At 62.2% G+C, this 17,520-nt stretch overlaps 2 protein-coding genes across 2 annotated transcripts in view; one reads left to right on the plus strand and one right to left on the minus strand.

Annotated features, from left to right (window-relative positions):
- The window catches only part of LGALS3BP (galectin 3 binding protein), an 87,858-nt gene that overhangs the window by 795 nt on the left and 69,543 nt on the right, over positions 1-17,520 (plus strand). The window lies entirely within an intron of this gene.
- C1QTNF1 (C1q and TNF related 1) lies at positions 3,002-5,458 on the minus strand. The gene is made up of 3 exons (XM_004592860.2): positions 5,372-5,458; positions 4,104-4,240; positions 3,002-3,607 (listed from the first exon to the last, which is right to left on the minus strand). Exons 2-3 carry the CDS (start codon positions 4,150-4,152, stop codon positions 3,057-3,059), a joined length of 600 nt encoding a protein of 199 aa, XP_004592917.2. The 5' UTR covers positions 4,153-4,240; positions 5,372-5,458; the 3' UTR covers positions 3,002-3,056.

Below are 17,520 nucleotides of genomic sequence, written 5' to 3' on the forward strand. Positions count from 1 at the left end.
GAAGGCGGGTCCGTGGCAGCTGCGGCTTTCCATCTGAGATGTCACCAGCGTCTTCCCAAGAGGCCGCGGGTTCGAATCCTGGCAGTGCGCCCAAGGCCCCTTCACGGATGCACATCACTGTGTCTGTTGGTTGTCCAGCCATATCTCGCTGTAGTTTCCCGTGTCCCCAGGGCCTCAGGGGGCTGGGAACCTCCCCCCGAGATCCTGGCTACCTGGAGGGGAGGCACCCCCTTCAGTGCTGAGCGGCCGCAGCCCTTTCGCCCACTGGGGCCATGAGGTCCTCGCAGTGCCTCCTCTGGGAGGCGTCCTCCAACGTCCTCACCAGTGTCCTTTGAAACGCGGAAGTTTAAAAATTCTGATGACGTGCGATGTATGTATTTTCGTCTTTGTGGTTTGTGTGCTTTGGGGGTCACATCGAGAAAACCATGGCCTCATGCGAGCTCAGGGAAGTTAGCACCAGGGCTTCCGGCTAAAAATGGCAAGGTCTTGACTCTTTAAAAAAAAAGATATATTTATTTATTTGAAAGTCCGAGTTATAGAAAGAGGCACACACACGTCTTCCATCTGTTGGTTTAACTCCCCAAGGGGCAGCACCAGCCAGGGCTGGGCCAGTCCAAAGCCTGGAGCTTCTTCCGGGTCTCCCAAGGGCTTGAGCTGCTTCCCCAGACCATGAGCAGCGAGCTGGACGGAAGTGGAGCAGCCTGGTTTTGAACAGGTACCCCTATGGGATGCAGGTGCCACAGATGGAGGCTCAGCCTGCTGGACCATGGTGCCCGCCCAGGAATGTCTCCCGTCACCCTGTTTGCCATGGTGGCCCAGGCCCAGTGATATATATCTCGCACCGTGCTCCCACGACAAACTCTACAGAAAACCATCCTGGAGAGCCAGGGTGGGACATGCTCTCCAACCTGAGCCCTGGCACCTCCTGAGGGTCCTGAGCCCTGGCACCTCCTGAGGGTCCTGAGCCCTGGCACCTCCTGAGGGTCCTGAGCCCTGGCAGCTCCTGAGGGTCCTGAGCCCTGGCACCTCCTGAGGGTCCTGAGCCCTGGCAGCTCCTGAGGGTCCTGAGCCCTGGCACCTCCTGAGGGTCCTGAGCCCTGGCACCTCCTGAGGGTCCTGAGCCCTGGCACCTCCTGAGGGTCCTGAGCCCTGGCAGCTCCTGAGGGTCCTGAGCCACTCCTCTGTCCGGCTGAGTCATCAGCCGTCGCTAAACCCTTTTACAAGTATCAGCCAAAACCCTGATACTTGTTTTAGCTGAGCTTTCCAGGGCCTTCCTGAGCTGGTTCCCAGCCCCTCAGGCTGGAGGTGGGGGTGGAAGGCTGGAGGATGAGCCCCTGGGACAAGCGTGAGGAGAAGCAGGACTTGGCCCAGCATGCGGAGTTCTCTGGGAGCAGCTGCTTCTGCAGAGCAGGCGAGAGGCCCATCGCTGTGTGGGGGCGGAGAGCGCCCAGAGCGAGGGGCATCCAGGAAAGGGGCAGGGCGCTGGGCAGTAGGTGCCCTTTCCCGTGATGCCAGGTCCCTGGAGGGAGACAGGGCGGTGGGTGGCACTCAGGGCGGGCACCTTTGGGGAAGCACCGGGGCAGGTCGTGTGCCCCGCAGAGCAGCCTGGGCACAGGGCAGCCTGAGCCCCAACCCCAGCCGTGTACATGGGACCCAAGTGGGAACCAAGTCAGGGATCCCGGCAGGGGATCCTCTGGATCTGCGTGGCACAGTAGGGGTGGCATGGCCACACACCCCAGGGCACAGCACGGGACAGAGCCCAGACCTGAATCCTGGGGGAGGGGGCTCCATCCCTGTGGTACTCAGGCCCTGCCTCCTGCCCACTGTGCACACACAGTCCTCAGCTCAACCTCACACCAGCCATTCCCCTGGACCCCACATCCAGCTGGGCCTATGAACTGCTCCAGCCGCCCAGCCCACTGGCTCTGGCACTCCCAGCCAGGGACACCCTGGCCCCAGGCTCAGCCTGCAGGAACCCAAAGTCCCGGTGCCAAGTACTCCCCCGACTCCTGCCAGGTGTGGAATAGGCAGGAAGTGGGCATGGTAGGGACAGTGGGGTGGGGGACGAAGGCGGGCTTAAGCAAACTGAGCCGAGTGCAGAGAAACACGATCCCAGGTTTAATGGCTTCCGAGCGAGTGCTGAGCGCAGAGGCAGCAGTGGCGTTGGGTGGGACAAGCAGAGGCCTTCAGAGGGGTGACCAGACCCCCCGGGAAGGAGGCCTGGGCCAAGGCCATGGGAGGCACGCCCACACTGGGGGCTTACCGACCCATGTGGCCTCCCAGGGTGACCTGCACCTGGGTCTCCACATGGAGTTTCAGGGGTCTCGGGGCAAGGGGTAAGTCAGGACCCTGGATTCCTTCCAGCTGTCCCCTGCCCTGGGGCCTGGAGAAAGCCCCTCCTGGGCCCCTCTAGGCCATTGGTCCTGCCCCCATGACAGAAGGACCACCAGCCCCAGCGAGCCAGGGACTGGGGTGTGGCAGTGAACCCCAGCCCCGGCCACGAGAGGAGAAACAGACGCCAAAGGCGCAGTGCTGGCCACCTGGAGCCTCGCTCCTGATGAGTGGGTTCCCTGAGGTCAGGAGCCCAGGGGCGGTTCTGCCAGCCTCATAGCCCACGACGGGGCATGGCTGTCACCCCATCCCAACCAGGGAGCAGCACCTGTTCCCTGGCTTGTCCAGGCTCAGAAAGACCAGCTGAGCCTGGGACACAGCCATAGGGACATGGGCAAGATGCAGACCTAGGCCCTGGCTGGAGACCGCTGCACCCCCTCTCCAGCCCACACCTCCATGGAGCACAGGCCCTGGCAGCCACAGGCGGCACCACGTCCCGTGGCACCCCGTGCTCCCAGCCAAGGTTTGCTCGCTGCTTTTAGAGATTGTTGGCACTGGCTAGGAGCAATAGGTATTGTACCCAGGGATGCACTGGACCCGGGACCCCCTAGACTGAGGCCGCTGCGGCCCCCTCTCCCCATCGAAGGCCACAGCTGGAGAAGCAGAGGCGAGGCGAGGCGAGGGAGCCAGCAGGGAGGAGGGGAAGGGAGTCAGGGCGGTGCCGGCTAGGGCTCCGCAGCCGGTTTGACCAGGTAGCCGCTGAAGGTGATGTAGGTGTCGAACTCGTCGCTGAAGATGGCGTTCTCGCGCTCGCCCTTGAAGAGGCGCACCCACACCTCGTCCTGCTCCCGCAGCTCCAGCATGAGGCTCTGGCTCTGCATGATGCTGCGGTCACTGACCTGCGCGTACAGGATCACGGCCTCCACGTCGTTCTTCATGATGTGCAGGTACGTCTCCTTCTGGTTCCAGGTGTGCACGTTCAGGCTGAAGAAGTAGACGCCAGGCACATAGCAGTAGAACTTGCCCGTAAACATGTTGAAGTGGCCATACAGGTTCACGAACTCTGTGTCGAAGATCACTGTTTGATAGTAGTCATTGCTGTGCAGCGGCTTCTTGCGGCCCACGGAGAAGGCGGCATAGTGGCTCTTGCAGCGGTCCCCGGGGGCGCCCACGGAGCCTTTCTGCCCCTTCGGCCCAATGTGGCCCCTGGCGCCCACAGAGCCCGTCTTCCCGTACTTCCCCTGGAGGCCCCTGTCTCCGCGGTCACCCTTCTCCCCTGCACAGGACAGGAAAGCCGGTGGGAGTGAGGGAGGGGTTGCCCTGCTTCCCCCCACCACCACACGCCCCTCCTACCCCTCCCCATCCGGCACGGAGACACAACCTCGGAATGGCTTTTGCCTCCATGCGGAAGCTAGACGCCTCCACTCTCACCTGGCCCACCCTCCGCCTTCTGCCAGTGCCCTGGGCTCAGGCCCAGCACATGTGGGGTCTGCTGCGGCCTGGGTTGAGCCCATGGGGAGCAGGCTGGCCCTCTGTGGTGTCAGGACCGCAGGGTACAGGTGGCATCCCGAACGTGGCTGAGCAGGGGGCAGGGAGAAGTCCCAGGGCCCAGGGGTGAGAGGAGCCGTTCTAGACTCGCTCTGGACCCTGCCGGTCTATCCCAGATCCTGCCCCTCCGAATGAGTCAGTCTCTCGCGCCCTCGCCCAGGCCTCCACCCCTCGCCCAGTCGCCCCGATCCCAGCCCCCTCCAGCCCCGGGGACAGGGCCTGACCTTTCAGGATTGTGATGTTGATCTGGGGTGCCGGGATGGCCTGGTACATGGCGGGTGGGTCACAGCAGCGGAAGCAGCTGGAAGGGGCGGCGTCCGGGCCCCGGCCGGGGCTGTGTCGGCCATGCTCTTCTTCATCCCTAGCGGAGCGAAGTGGCTGAGTCCAGCCCTGGGGCCGGGGACTGCGGCCAGTTAGCCCTAAGGACTTGGCCTGCTCACTTGTCACCTGTCACCCACCGAAGGCACAGCCGTTGTGGGAACCACAACACCAACAGCAGTGACCCAAGGCAGGCAAAGCAGATGGGACAGCCCAGACGGGGTGCAGCGCGGGGTTCCTGGACAGACCTGTGACCCCCAGCAAAGCCCCAAGGCTTCAGCACCCTGGGTGGAAACGGCCAGCCCCTAAGCAGGTGGCGGCGGTGGCGGCAGCTCTGGGCTGCCACCTGGTGGCTCTGCATGGAGCTGCACCGAGCTCACTGACCACTCGCTGCTCTTGCCCAGACAAACCCCATCCTGGCTGAGACCCCCTGACTGTGAAGGCCACTTCCCCTGCCCGTGTTTGCTCCAGAACATGACGCCCCCATCCCATGACTCCCACTTCCATGAAACATCACATTAGGTTCCCCCCTTCCCTCACCCCGCACCCTCTCACACCAGCCCCCCTGCACTGCCCATCCTGGCCAAGGTCTTGGAAGACCCCGTCCACCTCTGTGCGTGGTGTTCCAGGTCCTTCCCGCATCGTGCAGCCTGGTGGGGAGCGCTTGCTGCACCCTCCATCACCTGTACCCTGGCGTTCCTGCAGTCTGGGGCTGGGATGCTGGCAGCTTCCCAGACCCCACGGACAGCCTGACCCATGGGGCTGTGTCCGGGTCTGTAGGTGAGGGAAGGAAGGAAGGAAGGGAAAGAAGGGGAGGAGGTCTCCCCCAACTCAGAGCCTCCGGTGTCAGTCAGCATGATGGACGGATGGGCAGTGGAAGTCCAGGGCCGGCACGGGCCAGCCCACAAGGCTTGTGGAATGAGTGACAGCGGGCGAGAGACCCCAGCACTGGGCATCCAGCACTCCCTGGAGCCCAGGACTGGCACCTGGCAGAGAGGCGTGCCCACGGCGGCAGAGGCCCTGCCCTACCCTGCTCCCCTCAGCTCAGCCCCTGGAGGCTCCTGGGGCACATGGCAGACGCCAGGTCAGTGAGAAGGTAGAGCCAGCCCCTCCAGCCATGGCTTTCATTCCCTCCACCTGCTGCCCGACCCCAGACGCCCCCCACAGCTCTCACCTGTCGTCGCTGTCCAGCTGTGGCGGCTCCTTGGTCCCCCACTGCTCCTGCTGCTCCTGCTGCTCCTGCTGCTCCTGCTGCTCCTGCTGCTCCTGCTGGCCAGGCGTCCCGCGGCCCAGGACCGGGCCGAGGGCCAAGACCAGCAGCACGCCGCAGCTCAGCGTGAGGCCCCAACCTCGGGGGCCCATCTTCCTGCCGAGCCCTGGGGAAGAACCATCAGGCAGGTGCCAGTTAGACAGGGCTCTGCAGGGAAGCAGGCCGGCCACTGGGTACACCCTGAACACAGGCACAGGCCACAGCACGGACACACACATGCGTGTGGATGCTCACCCCACACAAACACGGGCACATTCATGTCATGCATACTCACACATGTTGAAGCAGAGCATGGCACGGCTGTGTCCACCCAGCCTCCCGGGAAGGACAGCTGTCCGCCACTGACCCCACAGACACCTGTCCACCACCCCTCTCAGGACTGCACCCTGCTAAGACCCAGCGGACTGGCAGCACCGAGGGCCCTTTGCACAGTCTGTTCACCAGGGGGTACTCAGCGAGGATCTGCGGGCGTTCCTACAGAGCGGGCACCCCCACACACAAGCTGATGGCTCCCACCCAAGGTAGGAGTGTGTGTGAGGGTCCCAGTGAGCCCAGTAGCAGACGGTGCTTGGACTTCAGCAGTCAAGGCACTGTGTGCCCGCTCTAACCCTCAGCCTGCCACCCGGGGAGTCAGTGAGCACCTGTCTGCCAGGCCGTTCCTGGGGGAAGCCTCACCCAGGCCCCGCAGTGAGTGTGGCCAGCCTACCCTGTGTGGCCCTCCTGGACTGTGCTCCTCCACCCGGCCACGCTCCATGGCAAGAACCTCCCCTCCTCCCACTGCAGACTCTCGGCTGGCCCCCACCCACCAGCTGCCGCCCGCCATGGCCCCCCAGGCCAGGGCCAGGGGCCTTCCCGGTGGCCAGCAGGCTGCTAGGAACAGCTGCCCACCGAGCCCGCCCCACCGCTGCCAGAGGAAGTGCGGGTGTGTGTGTGTTAGCATGCAGAGCATGTGATGAGCTGCCCGTCACCCACCCATCACCCGCCACCGACCTGTCATCTCTGTGGCTGCTGCCATATCCTCCCCCAATTGGCCCCCACCCCTTCAGCGGGACCTACAGCACCCCTCATGCTGCACCCCTGCTTATTCCTGTCCAATCACAAACCCACGCAAGGCCCGGGCAGTTCTCTGCGTCGAAAAGCCCCGAGGTGACATGGCTGACTGGCCTGGTGGCAGGGACACTCATGTGTCCCTCACCAGGCCTCCTGAGTTCCAGACCCGGGAGCTGCGGCCTGAAATGCAGACCCCAGGAGGCAGTGGGAGCATTCAGGTTATCAGACTGTTGCCCCTAAATGGGGCACTGGGCCTCCAGCTCAGGGCTTACTCCCTGGCCCTCACGGGACCAGTGGAGTGACCCAGTGAACGGGGGACCCTTTCCCCACCCCATCTCTCAAATAAATCAAATTAAGATACAGACAGCCCCCCAGGTGTGGGTCTGCTGACCGTGGGGGCCAGGCTTTGCCTGCCCCACCCCCCACCACCTGCACACACGCCCCTGGATGGAAATGTCCCCCGTTCCTTCCACTGATAACCAGGTAAGCATGCTCAGCTATGTCCCCGGGAGGCAGGGTGCGGTTGGCTGTCCCTTCAGACTTGGCACAAAACCACAGCGACTCCATGAAGCACGTGAAGCGGGTCCATCATTTACAAGTTATAGAATTAATGTGGGAGGAAGGGAAGACTCAGGGGAGCTGTTAGCCGGAGACTGCCCAACCCTTTGTTTTTGTAAGATTCATGTATCTATTTATTTATTTTAAAAGGTAGATTTACAGACAGAAAGAGAGACAAAGATCTTCCATCCTCTGGCTCACTCCCCGGGTGGCCGCCACATCCAGAGCTGAGTTGATCTGGAGCCAGGAGCTTCTTCTGGGTCTCCCATGAAGGTGCAGGGACCCAAGGCTTTGGGCTGTCCTCGACTGCTTTCCCAGACCACAGGCAGGGAGCTGGATGGGAAGTGGAGCCGCTGGGACTGGAACTGGGGCCCACATGGGATATCAGTGCTGGGAGACAGGTTAGCTTGCTAAGCCGCTGCGCCAGCCCTCAGACGGCCTGGTTTTTAAGTGAAGTGGTTGCACCAAATCTCGGGTGTCCAGCCTCAGCCGCGCCCCTCCAACCCAGTTTGGCAGCTGGCCACCTGGCAGGGGCACCCTGAGCCCCCTCATCCAGGAGCGCACCTGCCCCCGCCTGCCTTCTGAGTTCCGATTTTCCTGTGTGGCTCTTGGGAGCTGTGCTTGGCCTGAGGGTGTAGTGCGTAAAACCTCTGCCGCCAGAGGTTGGGTGACACCAGCACCCCCTAGAAGCACCAATTCAAGTCCCAGCTGATCTCACTTCCCATCAGCCCCCTGCTGAGGCACCTGGGAAAGCGGCGGCAGCTGACCCCACCACCCACGGGAGGCCTGGCTGCAGCCAGATGCCCAGCTTGGCCTCAGTCAGCCCCCTGGACAGGAGCTTCACTCTGCCTTTCAGGTAAACACACTCGTCTTTACAATGAAGACTTGATCGGGACTGCTGCCCAGCGCGGCCGAGGGCCCTTAGACAAAAGCCTCTCGTCCTCTGCAGGGGAGCAGCTGCTTTCCAGGGAGTCTGGGAAGATGACTAATGCTGGCCTGGCCAGGGTCACCCCGTGCCCGCCGCCCACCTGCAGGGTGTCCTGTAAGTGCTGGGGAGGAAGTGACCCAGCCACAGACTGAACGTGTCCCCCAACCTGCAGGACACCACAGCCCAGGCGGCCAGGCGCATGTCTGCTGATTGCCCAACACAGCAAGCTGACGGGGTTCCGAGTGGCATGGGGGCAACGTGCCGAGCAAGTGTTAGGGCCCCTGAGATGGAAGTGCCCTGGTCATGCGTCACTCTGGTCCACCTTGGTCACCATGGATGGCCACGCACAGCTCATGGCACCCGGTCTGTTCTGGGCTGGACTCGGTCAGGGGGCCAGAAATGGGGAACTGAACCCACAGCCTGGAGGGACTGGGCCCCCGTCCTCCCATGTACCTGCTGCATCCGATCCTCCCAGCTGGCCGGGACAGTGCCCTGCATCAGCTTGCTCCACCCCCCACGGCCCTTCAGGCTCTCTCCAGAGGCCCTGACGGCCTCCCAGACCCCCTCCACCCAGAACTCTGCCTAGCGTATCTAAGGCCTGGATGTCACCTCAAGCCCGGCCTGGCAGGGGACCTTCTCTGCCTTCCACAACACGCTGTCATCTGTCCTGTGAGGTGGCAGGTAACTTGGGTCCCTCTGAAGCTGGGCTCTGGGGAGCAAGGCAGGTTCTCCGGTTACCATTACATGTTTCACAAACAGGGTTCCCTTGTGCCTGGATGTGGAAGAGAAGCGAGGCCATTGCCCTGTTTGGGTTCCTTGGATGAGGACGCCACTGCTTGGAGCAGAGCATGGGCCGGCCCTAGTGTCTGTACACAGGGGCCCTGTGGCCGCCAGGCTTGGGCTCAGGGGCACCTGGCCAGCCCAGCCTGCAGAGGGTAACAGCAGTAACAAAGCTCTCCTTGAGCTGGGCAGCTGTCCTCAGCTCACCCCCCAGCTGGGCAGCCTCAGAGGCGGGCGCGTCGGCTTTCAGAGCCCTGCGTGTAGAGGCACCACAGCTCAGCAGGTGGCCTGGCCCAGTGCCCACTTCCTAGCACTGGCGGCACCAGTCATGTTGGACACCCACTCTCAGGAACAGCCAGCTCCTAAGGCAGAGGCAGGAGGGAGCCTGGGGTCCCGCTCCCCACACCCCACCATGCCTCTCTGCACCAACTCTTTCCGGGGAACTTGCTGTGCTGTCTGGCCCTACAGGCATCCCCTAGGAGGCATGGCCTGTGCCACAGCTCCGTCCCCAGCCAGAGCTTCCAGGTCAAGAAGTGATCTCTGCCCACAGTGGGCTGTCCTCCTGCCCCGTGCGAGGTTGGCCACGACACAGACAGCGAACTCCCTGCTGCCTTCCTCCATCATCAGTGTGCCCGCTCAGAGACCAGCAGAGGGCACAGCACGGTAGGCCTCCACCTGCGGTGCTGGTGTCCCACACGAGCTTGAATCCAATGCTCCACTTCCCATCCAGCTCCCTGCTAAGGCACCTGGGAAAGCAGCAGAAGATGGCCCCAGGGCTTGGGTCCCTGCACACACGTGGGAGACCTGACTGGAAACCCAGGCTGCTGCTGCAGTTTGGCCCTGTCGAGCTGCTGCAGCTGCTGGGAAGTGAACCAGCAGATGGAATCTCTCTCTGCATGACTGCATCTTTCAAAGACCACACCTGCCATCACCGACCACCTGCAGCCTGGCCTGCCCGCTGGTGCCCAACCTCCCCCCGACAAGGCAGCTTCTTGTTGGGCTTCGTCCACTGTGCTCAGTGACTCTCCTGCAAGCCCCTCTCCCCTCATCTGGATCCGCCTGTGCCTCCCACAGCTGGCCGCGGAGTTCCCAATGAGCTAAAATTTGACCACACGAAGCATCCGGTTCTTGGCCACAGCAGCCACCTCTGTGCTGGTGCCCCACCCCACCTCCCCCAACTGAGTGCTTTCCCCTGGGCTGAAGGCTCTCGGACCCTGTCCAAACCTGACCCAGTCTGCCCTTGGGTGGCCAACATCCTCCCCTTGACACTCCGGCCTCTGTCTGCCTGGGCTGGGAGCTGGGGAAAGACAGCGCCATTGCTGTGGCAGCCGGGCAGGAAGTGGAGCTGCACACACGGACCTGCCGCCAGCACCCATGGCCTCCCCTGCTGTCCAGCTGCCTCAGTCCCAAGGACTTTCCCAGCACATCCCGGTCTCCCGGCCCCTCCACTGTCACCCATACAGCCTCCATGTTGCTGGGTCTAACTCTGGCTACTGGGGGATTTAGAGAGGGAGCCAGCAGATGGAAGGTCCCTACCTCAGTCTCTGTGTCACTCCTCCTTTCAAATACATCACCCATTAAGCAAAAAAAAAAAAAAAAAAAAAAAAAAAAGTCCTCCAGGTCAGGATGCATGTGGCAATGGGAACTCGCCCAGCTGGCTCCTCCGTGCCCGCACCCCGCTACGCCACCTGCTCACAGTGCCAGCCGGGCACATTGCCTTCCACACAGAAACAAGACAAAGAAGCCCCACCCTGGGGACCAATGGCACTTGACGCTGTGTTCAGGCAAGCCTTCCAAGCCGAGGCCCCAGGCCGTGAGCACTCCCTACTCCAGCTCCCTGCTAAGGCCAGCCCTGGGGGGCCTGCCCACCCCCCGGGAAAGCCAAGATGGCGCAGGCTGTTGGGGCACAAATCTGAAAATCAAAGTTCTTTCTCTCTCCTCTTTTTGATTTTTTTTAAAGATCTGTTTTTATTGGGTAGCAGATATACAGAGAGGAGAGACAGAGAGGAAGGTCTCCTGTCCAATGATTCACTCCCCAAGTGGCCACAACGGCCAGAACTGAGCCAACCCCAAGCCAGGAGCTTTTTCTGGGTCTCCCACATGGGTACAGGGTCCCAAGGCTTTGGGCCGTCCTCCACTGCTTTCCCAGGCCACAAGTGGGGAGCTGGATGGGAAGTAGAGCTGCCGGAATACAAACCGACACCCATATGGGATCCTGGTGCACCCAAGGTGAGGACTTTAGCCACTAGGCTACCGTGCTGGGCCCTCCTCTTTTTGAATTTAAAAACAAATCAAAATTTAAAAACCAAGACTTTAGAAGGCTGAGAAATTGGGGGCACATCAGGCCAGCAAAGGGAGTGGTCATAGACACTGCTGAGGTTGGCCTGTGTCCCCTGCCGAAGTCCCTGGCAGCTGGACTCCTATGTTAGTGGTGTTTGGAGATGATTCAGTTTAGGTGGGAACTTGAGGGTGGGGTCCTCACAAAGGCGCCCGTGGCTTTGCCAGACAAGGAAGATGGACCCAAGCTGGCAGCTTGCTCTGCTCTACCACACGGGGCTCGACGCCACCTTCCAATGCAGCCAGAAGCCCCTGCTGGTGCCAAGCTCAGCCTGGCACTAGGGGGTTCTGCAGCCTCCAGAACCTTGGTTCTAACTAGGGCTAGAACTAGTTACAGCTAGAAAGGGCAGCTTTGGGGGCATTTGGTTTTCCTGTGCTCAGTCCTGCCGGTGGTCCTGGCTTCCCCAGGCAGGGCTGGCACCCATGCCTGTAGAACTACAGGAGATGGGGGCCCAGAGGCGTGGCCTAGCGGCTAAAGTCCTCGCCTTGAACGCCCCGGGATCCCATATGGGCTCCGGTTCTAATCCCGGCAACTCCACTTCCCATCCAGCTCCCTGCATGTAGCCTGGGAAAGCAATACAGGACGGCCCAAAGCCTTGGGACCCTGTGCCCGTGTGGGAGACCCGGAAGAGCTCCTGACTCCTGACTTCAGATCGGCTCAGCTCCGGCCATTGCCGTCACTTGGGGAGTGAATCATTGGACAGAAGCTCTTCCTCTCTGTCTCTCCTCTCCGTATATCTGACTTTGTAATAAAAATAAATAAATCTTAAAAAAAAAAAAAAGAACTACAGGAGATGGGGCTGAGACCTGGAACCCACCTTGCCAAGGTACGTGTCACGACCAGCCCAGCTTGGGGCCCCAGGCGCGCGGACCGGCGGTCCACCGTGCTGTTGCCGGGTTAAGCTGCTCCCATGCCCCAGGCCCAGGGCATGATGCTTTCCGCACGCCCTCAACCTGACAGCTACACTGACAGAGCTTGCAGGGAGGGCGCCACTGCTCCCTGCTGGACCCTGCCAGCCCAGTTAGCAGCTGTGGCTTTTGAGGTCAATACCCAAATCTGAAACCCACCCCCTCAAACTCTTGCTAAAGTATAACCAGCACTGTGGTGGTGCTGGGAGGCAGGCCCCAGCGGCAGGTGTCCGGGCTGCCTTCCTGGTGAGCACCGATGAGTCACTGCAGGGGTCCGGTCCCCTCTCCTCTGCCCCACGAGCCCTGGCCCTTCCCCTGCCCTCACGCATTGCAGCAGCCTGAGGCTGTCCCCAGCTGCAGCGGCCTAGCAGCTTCCCACCTCGGGGACCTGCAGCTGAGGGACACCCTTCGCGTAAGTGGCCCTAGCTCAGAAACAGTCCTGGGCACCTTGCAGGCATTCACCCCCCTGGGGCCCAGCACCTGCTGGATGCCGGACACCTTGGTCAGTGGCACTGACAGGACCAAGAGCTCCCTGGGCCAGGACACTAGCACCTCACAGCTGCCCTGGCCCAGCTCAGAGTCACCCTTAAAAGATGCCTCACATCTTCAACTGCAGGTGCAGGCAGCATGACAGCCAGTGGCGGGGCGAGGCGTGCCAAGGGCAGGCTCCCTGCAGAGAGGAGCAGCAGCCGCACCCTCTGGGGACACTGGAGGGTTCCTCCCACCTCCTAAGATTGCAGGCCAGAAACCACCCTGGGCTCCAGCAGGAAGGGGTGATGCCGACCACCCTTGTCCTGGTGTGGGTACCACCAAAGGGGCCACTGGGCACCCACAGTGAGCTCTGCCCTCGGCCCCTACAGGCTCACATGGGGTGCCACGGGCCTTGTCCTCTCAGGCACATCTGCAGGGGTCAGCAGGCTTCCCCAAGTGCCAGGAGAGCCAGGAGCCCCCCAGCCACGCCCAGCCACCTGGGGTCTGCCTGCCTTCTGGCTTGCATCAGCGTTAAACCAGCCAGGTCTGGCAGCTTCCCTGACCCTGGGGAAGAGGGTGGCTGGTGTCCCGATGTCCCACTGGGGAGGGATACAGAGCCCTACGAGGCAGCCTGGCTGATATGGCTTTAGCCGTGGCCGAGAGCAGCATTGGGTCTGGCACGAAGCACTGGGCACCGGGCCCTTCCCCGCCCCACCACTTGGTCTTTCCTGTGTCTGCCACTCCCTCTCCTCATTTCAAGGAAGATCCTTCCAAGAGCCAGGGAGATGGCCAGACTGGAGACCCAGCCCAACCCAAGGCTGTCCCAACAGGGTCCCTGGAAGGGCCTCAAGGCCGGGCGGCCTGTGTGCCATCCTGCAACTGTCAAGTTTTGAGTCCAGCTTGGCCCCCAGGCATGAGCATGAAAGGACAGTGCCCTCATGGGGACAGTGTCCTCGGGGACCCACGCACCAACATCCCCCAGCTGTGACCTTCACCAGCACCCAGAGAAGGTTCCAGACCACGACCTGCTCACATCCCACGCTCCACTAAGGGGGCTGCACAAGGGCTGGGAGGCAGGAGAGGAGTGAGTCTTCCAAACTGAAGCTCAGAGCTGGCCCTGCTGGCCCTGGGCACCGGGCCCGACCCTGGCAGCACCCTGGGGACCCAAGCTGCTGTCACAGGCAGGCTGCGGCCCCGGGGAGCCTGGGAGGGAACATTCGGGAAACGTCATTTTTTCCCACACTGCATGAAAGGGGCGGAGCCAGGGGCAGGTCCTGTCCCGAGGGCTGCCTGCTGACACTGGCCACTGGCAAAAGGTGGCTTTCAGCAGGAAAAACTATCAATGAAAATGAAAATGAGGTTTGGAAGCTGTTCCCCCAAACATAGAGGGTTCTCAGCCACTGTGGACAAGAGGCTGCTTCCAAGAAAGGTGGCTTTCTCTCTCTCAGGAGCTGTGCATGGCCAGGCAGTGTGGGCCTCGGGTGGGCCCACCACGACAGGGAACCTCCACCACCAGGGGCTGTGCCCTGAGGACGCCCCCCACCCCCCGCAGCAGCCACAGAAGGTGCCCACTGCAGGAGTGTATCTACCAACGTCTTTCATCTTTGTTTTGATGGGTGAAGTTCGAGGCCAGAATATTTGGTTTATGAGTCATGCTAATTACAGCTGCCCGGGGGGAGTGGGGGGAGGCCCCAGCAACAACAACAGAGAAGTATGTTCCGGAGGAATCGCTTGAGCTGGCATTTGTCATGGGGACTGGAGGAATCGCTTGAGCTGGCATTTGTCATGGGGACGGGGGGGTGCGGGGGGGATAGGCTGCCAAGAATGACCAGGGAGCTGCCTGCATGCACTCCCCCAGCGGCAGCACCAGCCCGCCTCCTCGGGCCAGCGCCTCCTGGGCAGGGGGAAGTGAAGAGAGGAGCGTGGATCTGCCCCCACCCTCGCATCCTCAGCTGGCGGCTGGCCGAGGGACACCTGGACGAATGCTGGAGAAGTTCCAGTCCCACCTGCCCTCAGAGTGTCCCTGAGCCTGGTGGGGAGCTGTACAGGTGAGGCTTGGGGGTGAAGGCCTGGCTGTGCGACCTGGGTCCCTCCATCCCCCAGCCCCGGGACACCCCGAGCCCTCCATGGATGCTGTCTGCATGAAGGGTTAAGGAGGCGCCTTGGCTGGGGCACTACCACGCAGGAAAGGCACCAGAACCCCCAGTTGCCATTCTGCCTGGTCTTGTCACTGTGGTCACACTGCTGGCTCACATCTAAGCAGCCTCAGTTCTAGGGGCCTGAGAGGCTGAGAGCGGGAGCCCCCACTTGTTCTCAGCTCCCTGGATTGTGTGCAGGGGGCAGGCAGCAGGCAGGGCGGGTACCCTGCAGCCTACCCTTCCCTGCACTGTGACTAGTGCAGGTGCGGCACCTCTAAGTGACTACTCGCTGGCCCTGGGGACTGGGAAGCAAGTCCTGAGTTAAGTCTCCTTTTCCAAACAGGGAAGCGGAAGGTGCCCAACCTGCCTGGGGCTTCCATTCAGAGAAAGTAGTGACGTGCCACCAACAAAAGCAGATCCCAAGCCAGCTGGTGAGGCGGGGAGTGGGTGCAAGAGCCCGCAGAAGGCCCTCAGGAGACAGCCCAGGTAAGCCCATGACCGTGCCTGTGCAGGTGCCCTGGGCAGCAGGCAGACCTGCACGGTCCAGGGGCTCCACAGCAGCACAGCGACCTCAGCCCCAGACCTTGATGGCATGGGGCAACTTTGCTTCCCGGGAGGGCACCCAGGGACTGCCACTGTTTTTTCCTGTCCACGCAGGAGTCCCTCCAGGAACACCAGGGCTGTCCGATTCAAGCGCCAAAGTGCGAGCACCCCACAACGGGCAGGGTTCCAGCCAGCCACCAACAGCCCTGGACAGAGCCAGCCCGGGGCTGGTCCAGGACGGGCAGTCTGACAGTGCAGTGGCAGACGTGGGGCTCACCCTCAGTAAAGCTCAAGAGCAAGGTGAAGCAGCATAAACAGCCCAGAGAAGACGAGGGGTCAGCTCTTCCAGCGGCGGGCAGCACAGCCCGTCCCCTCTGCGCCGGGATGCTGTGCAGCCAGGCTGTGCACGGACAGACAAGCAGGCTCTTCTGCAGAGCTGCTGCTGCCTGTGCCTCTTCCCCACAGCCCCCAACCCGGCCCCCTCACTCAGCTCGCCACCTCCCAGCTCTGCCAGCCTAAAGCCACTAAGACAGGAGCCAGCGCCGTGCTGGCCCCTCCGGGCTCCGGCCAGCCGCTGGCCACCTACCTCCGTCCAGCTCCGCGGCCTCTCTCCAGGCTGCCTCAGAGCATCTCAGCAGCTCTCCCCCTGGCCAGGGCGGGGTGCAGGGAAGCACAGACTTGTCAAGCAGACAGAGCAGAGGGAGAGAGTGAGTTCTCCAGCCGGGAAGGGAGGTGCGAGCCACAGGCCGCCCCTGCCCGGTGCCTTTCTCTCCTCGGCGGCTCGGTCGCTTTGGCCAGAAGCGGAAACGCGGTTTCTCGAAAGTAAAGGAAGAGCCGGAGTGAGCAGGACTGACGCGCAAGGAGCAAACCCAGCCAGATGTGAGCGGCCAGGGAAGCCCCGGAAAACAGCAGCCTCCCAGGATTAACTGTGTGTGTGCCCGGCTCGCTGGCGGTGCAGGCGGGAACCTCCCACATCCCCCTCCCCCAAGCGGGTGGCGGGGCTGCCCAGGGCCACTTTCGGGTGCCCAGATGTGGAGGTGGCTGGGAGCCCAGGGCCGGGAGCCAGGAAGGCTGAGTGCTGGCTTACTTGGGAGTGAGGCTAGGGCTTCCAGGGGCGGGGCAGCCGCTGTGGCCAGCCTCATGGGATCCATCGGCAGAACGGCAGACTAGACACCCACCAGTTCCCAGGGCTCAGAGGCAAACCCAGGCCCCCCACAAGATGCTGGACTGCAAGCCCGCATTGCGATTCGCTGCTTTGTTCAGATGCCAAGGTTAGGAGGGACCCCTCATACTCTACCCTGGGGAGCTGGGTCAGGGCAGGCAGCAGGCTATGGACAGACACCTGGCGTCAACCCCGCCTCCCGTACGCCTGTTCTGAACAGGCCCCGCGCCCCTCTCCATTCCAGGCACGTCCTGGCCCCATCACCCAGAAGGGTTGTCTCCTGGGAACATCCCCCACCCTGCCCATGTCCGAAGGCTTGGTAGCACTGACGTCCAGGAAGGCTCTGAGATAATCTGGCCTTGGTTCCCGTAAGGAGCAAGGAAGTGTCCCCACTAGCCAGGGCCCTGGTCCGTGTCCTCAGGCAGCCTCTGTGGCAGGATGCCCTTGGGGCTGAGTGCAGCTCAGGGATCTCGGATCAGAGCTGTCCTCTCCAGGGTCCGTGTCTCCCTGCAACACCGGTGGCCTGGCCAACTGTCCTCGTCCACAAAGCAGACAGGCCCAGGGGCATCCTGCAGAAACCCACAAGGCCAGGTATATGCAGAGAAGGGTACGGATGTTGCACCCAGAAGCTCTCAGCTGGTGCCCAGATGGCCCAGTGGGTGGACCCGAGCCTGGTGCACATCCAGAGCGTCACCCGGCTCTTCCACGTGGGTGGCAGCCTTGCACACTGTGCCACAACACCAGGCCCAGCCCCCAGAACCTTTTCAATTTGGGAGATTTTGGATGATTATAAGCCTGCAGCTTCTCGCACAATTAGTAAAAGGAAGCTACTAAGAAAGTTCTAGAATGTTCTGGTTCACCCATGTTATCAGTAGCCTCCCTTCCCTCCTCGTGGACTAACGCTGCCTCGCTGCACGTTCTGGGAGATTAGAGGTACTGCTCCTTTTCCGGACGTCGAGAGGAGTCGTCTCCTGCAGCAAAGGGAGCGAGGCCAGGGAGGCTCTGCAGAGCGGACCTGGCAGCCAATTCCAGCCCAGGGGCACCTCCACGGCCCACATGCCCCTCGGGCTGGCACACAGGCCTCAGTGCAGGAAGTGACTGGCAGCAGCCAACGGCGAGCACGCCAGCCCCCAGTGCCATGCCAGCCTGTAGCTTCACCTCCAACAGTGCAGCGGGA

Source organism: Ochotona princeps, chromosome 17 (assembly GCF_030435755.1).
Source record: "Ochotona princeps isolate mOchPri1 chromosome 17, mOchPri1.hap1, whole genome shotgun sequence".
NCBI lineage: Eukaryota > Metazoa > Chordata > Mammalia > Lagomorpha > Ochotonidae > Ochotona > Ochotona princeps.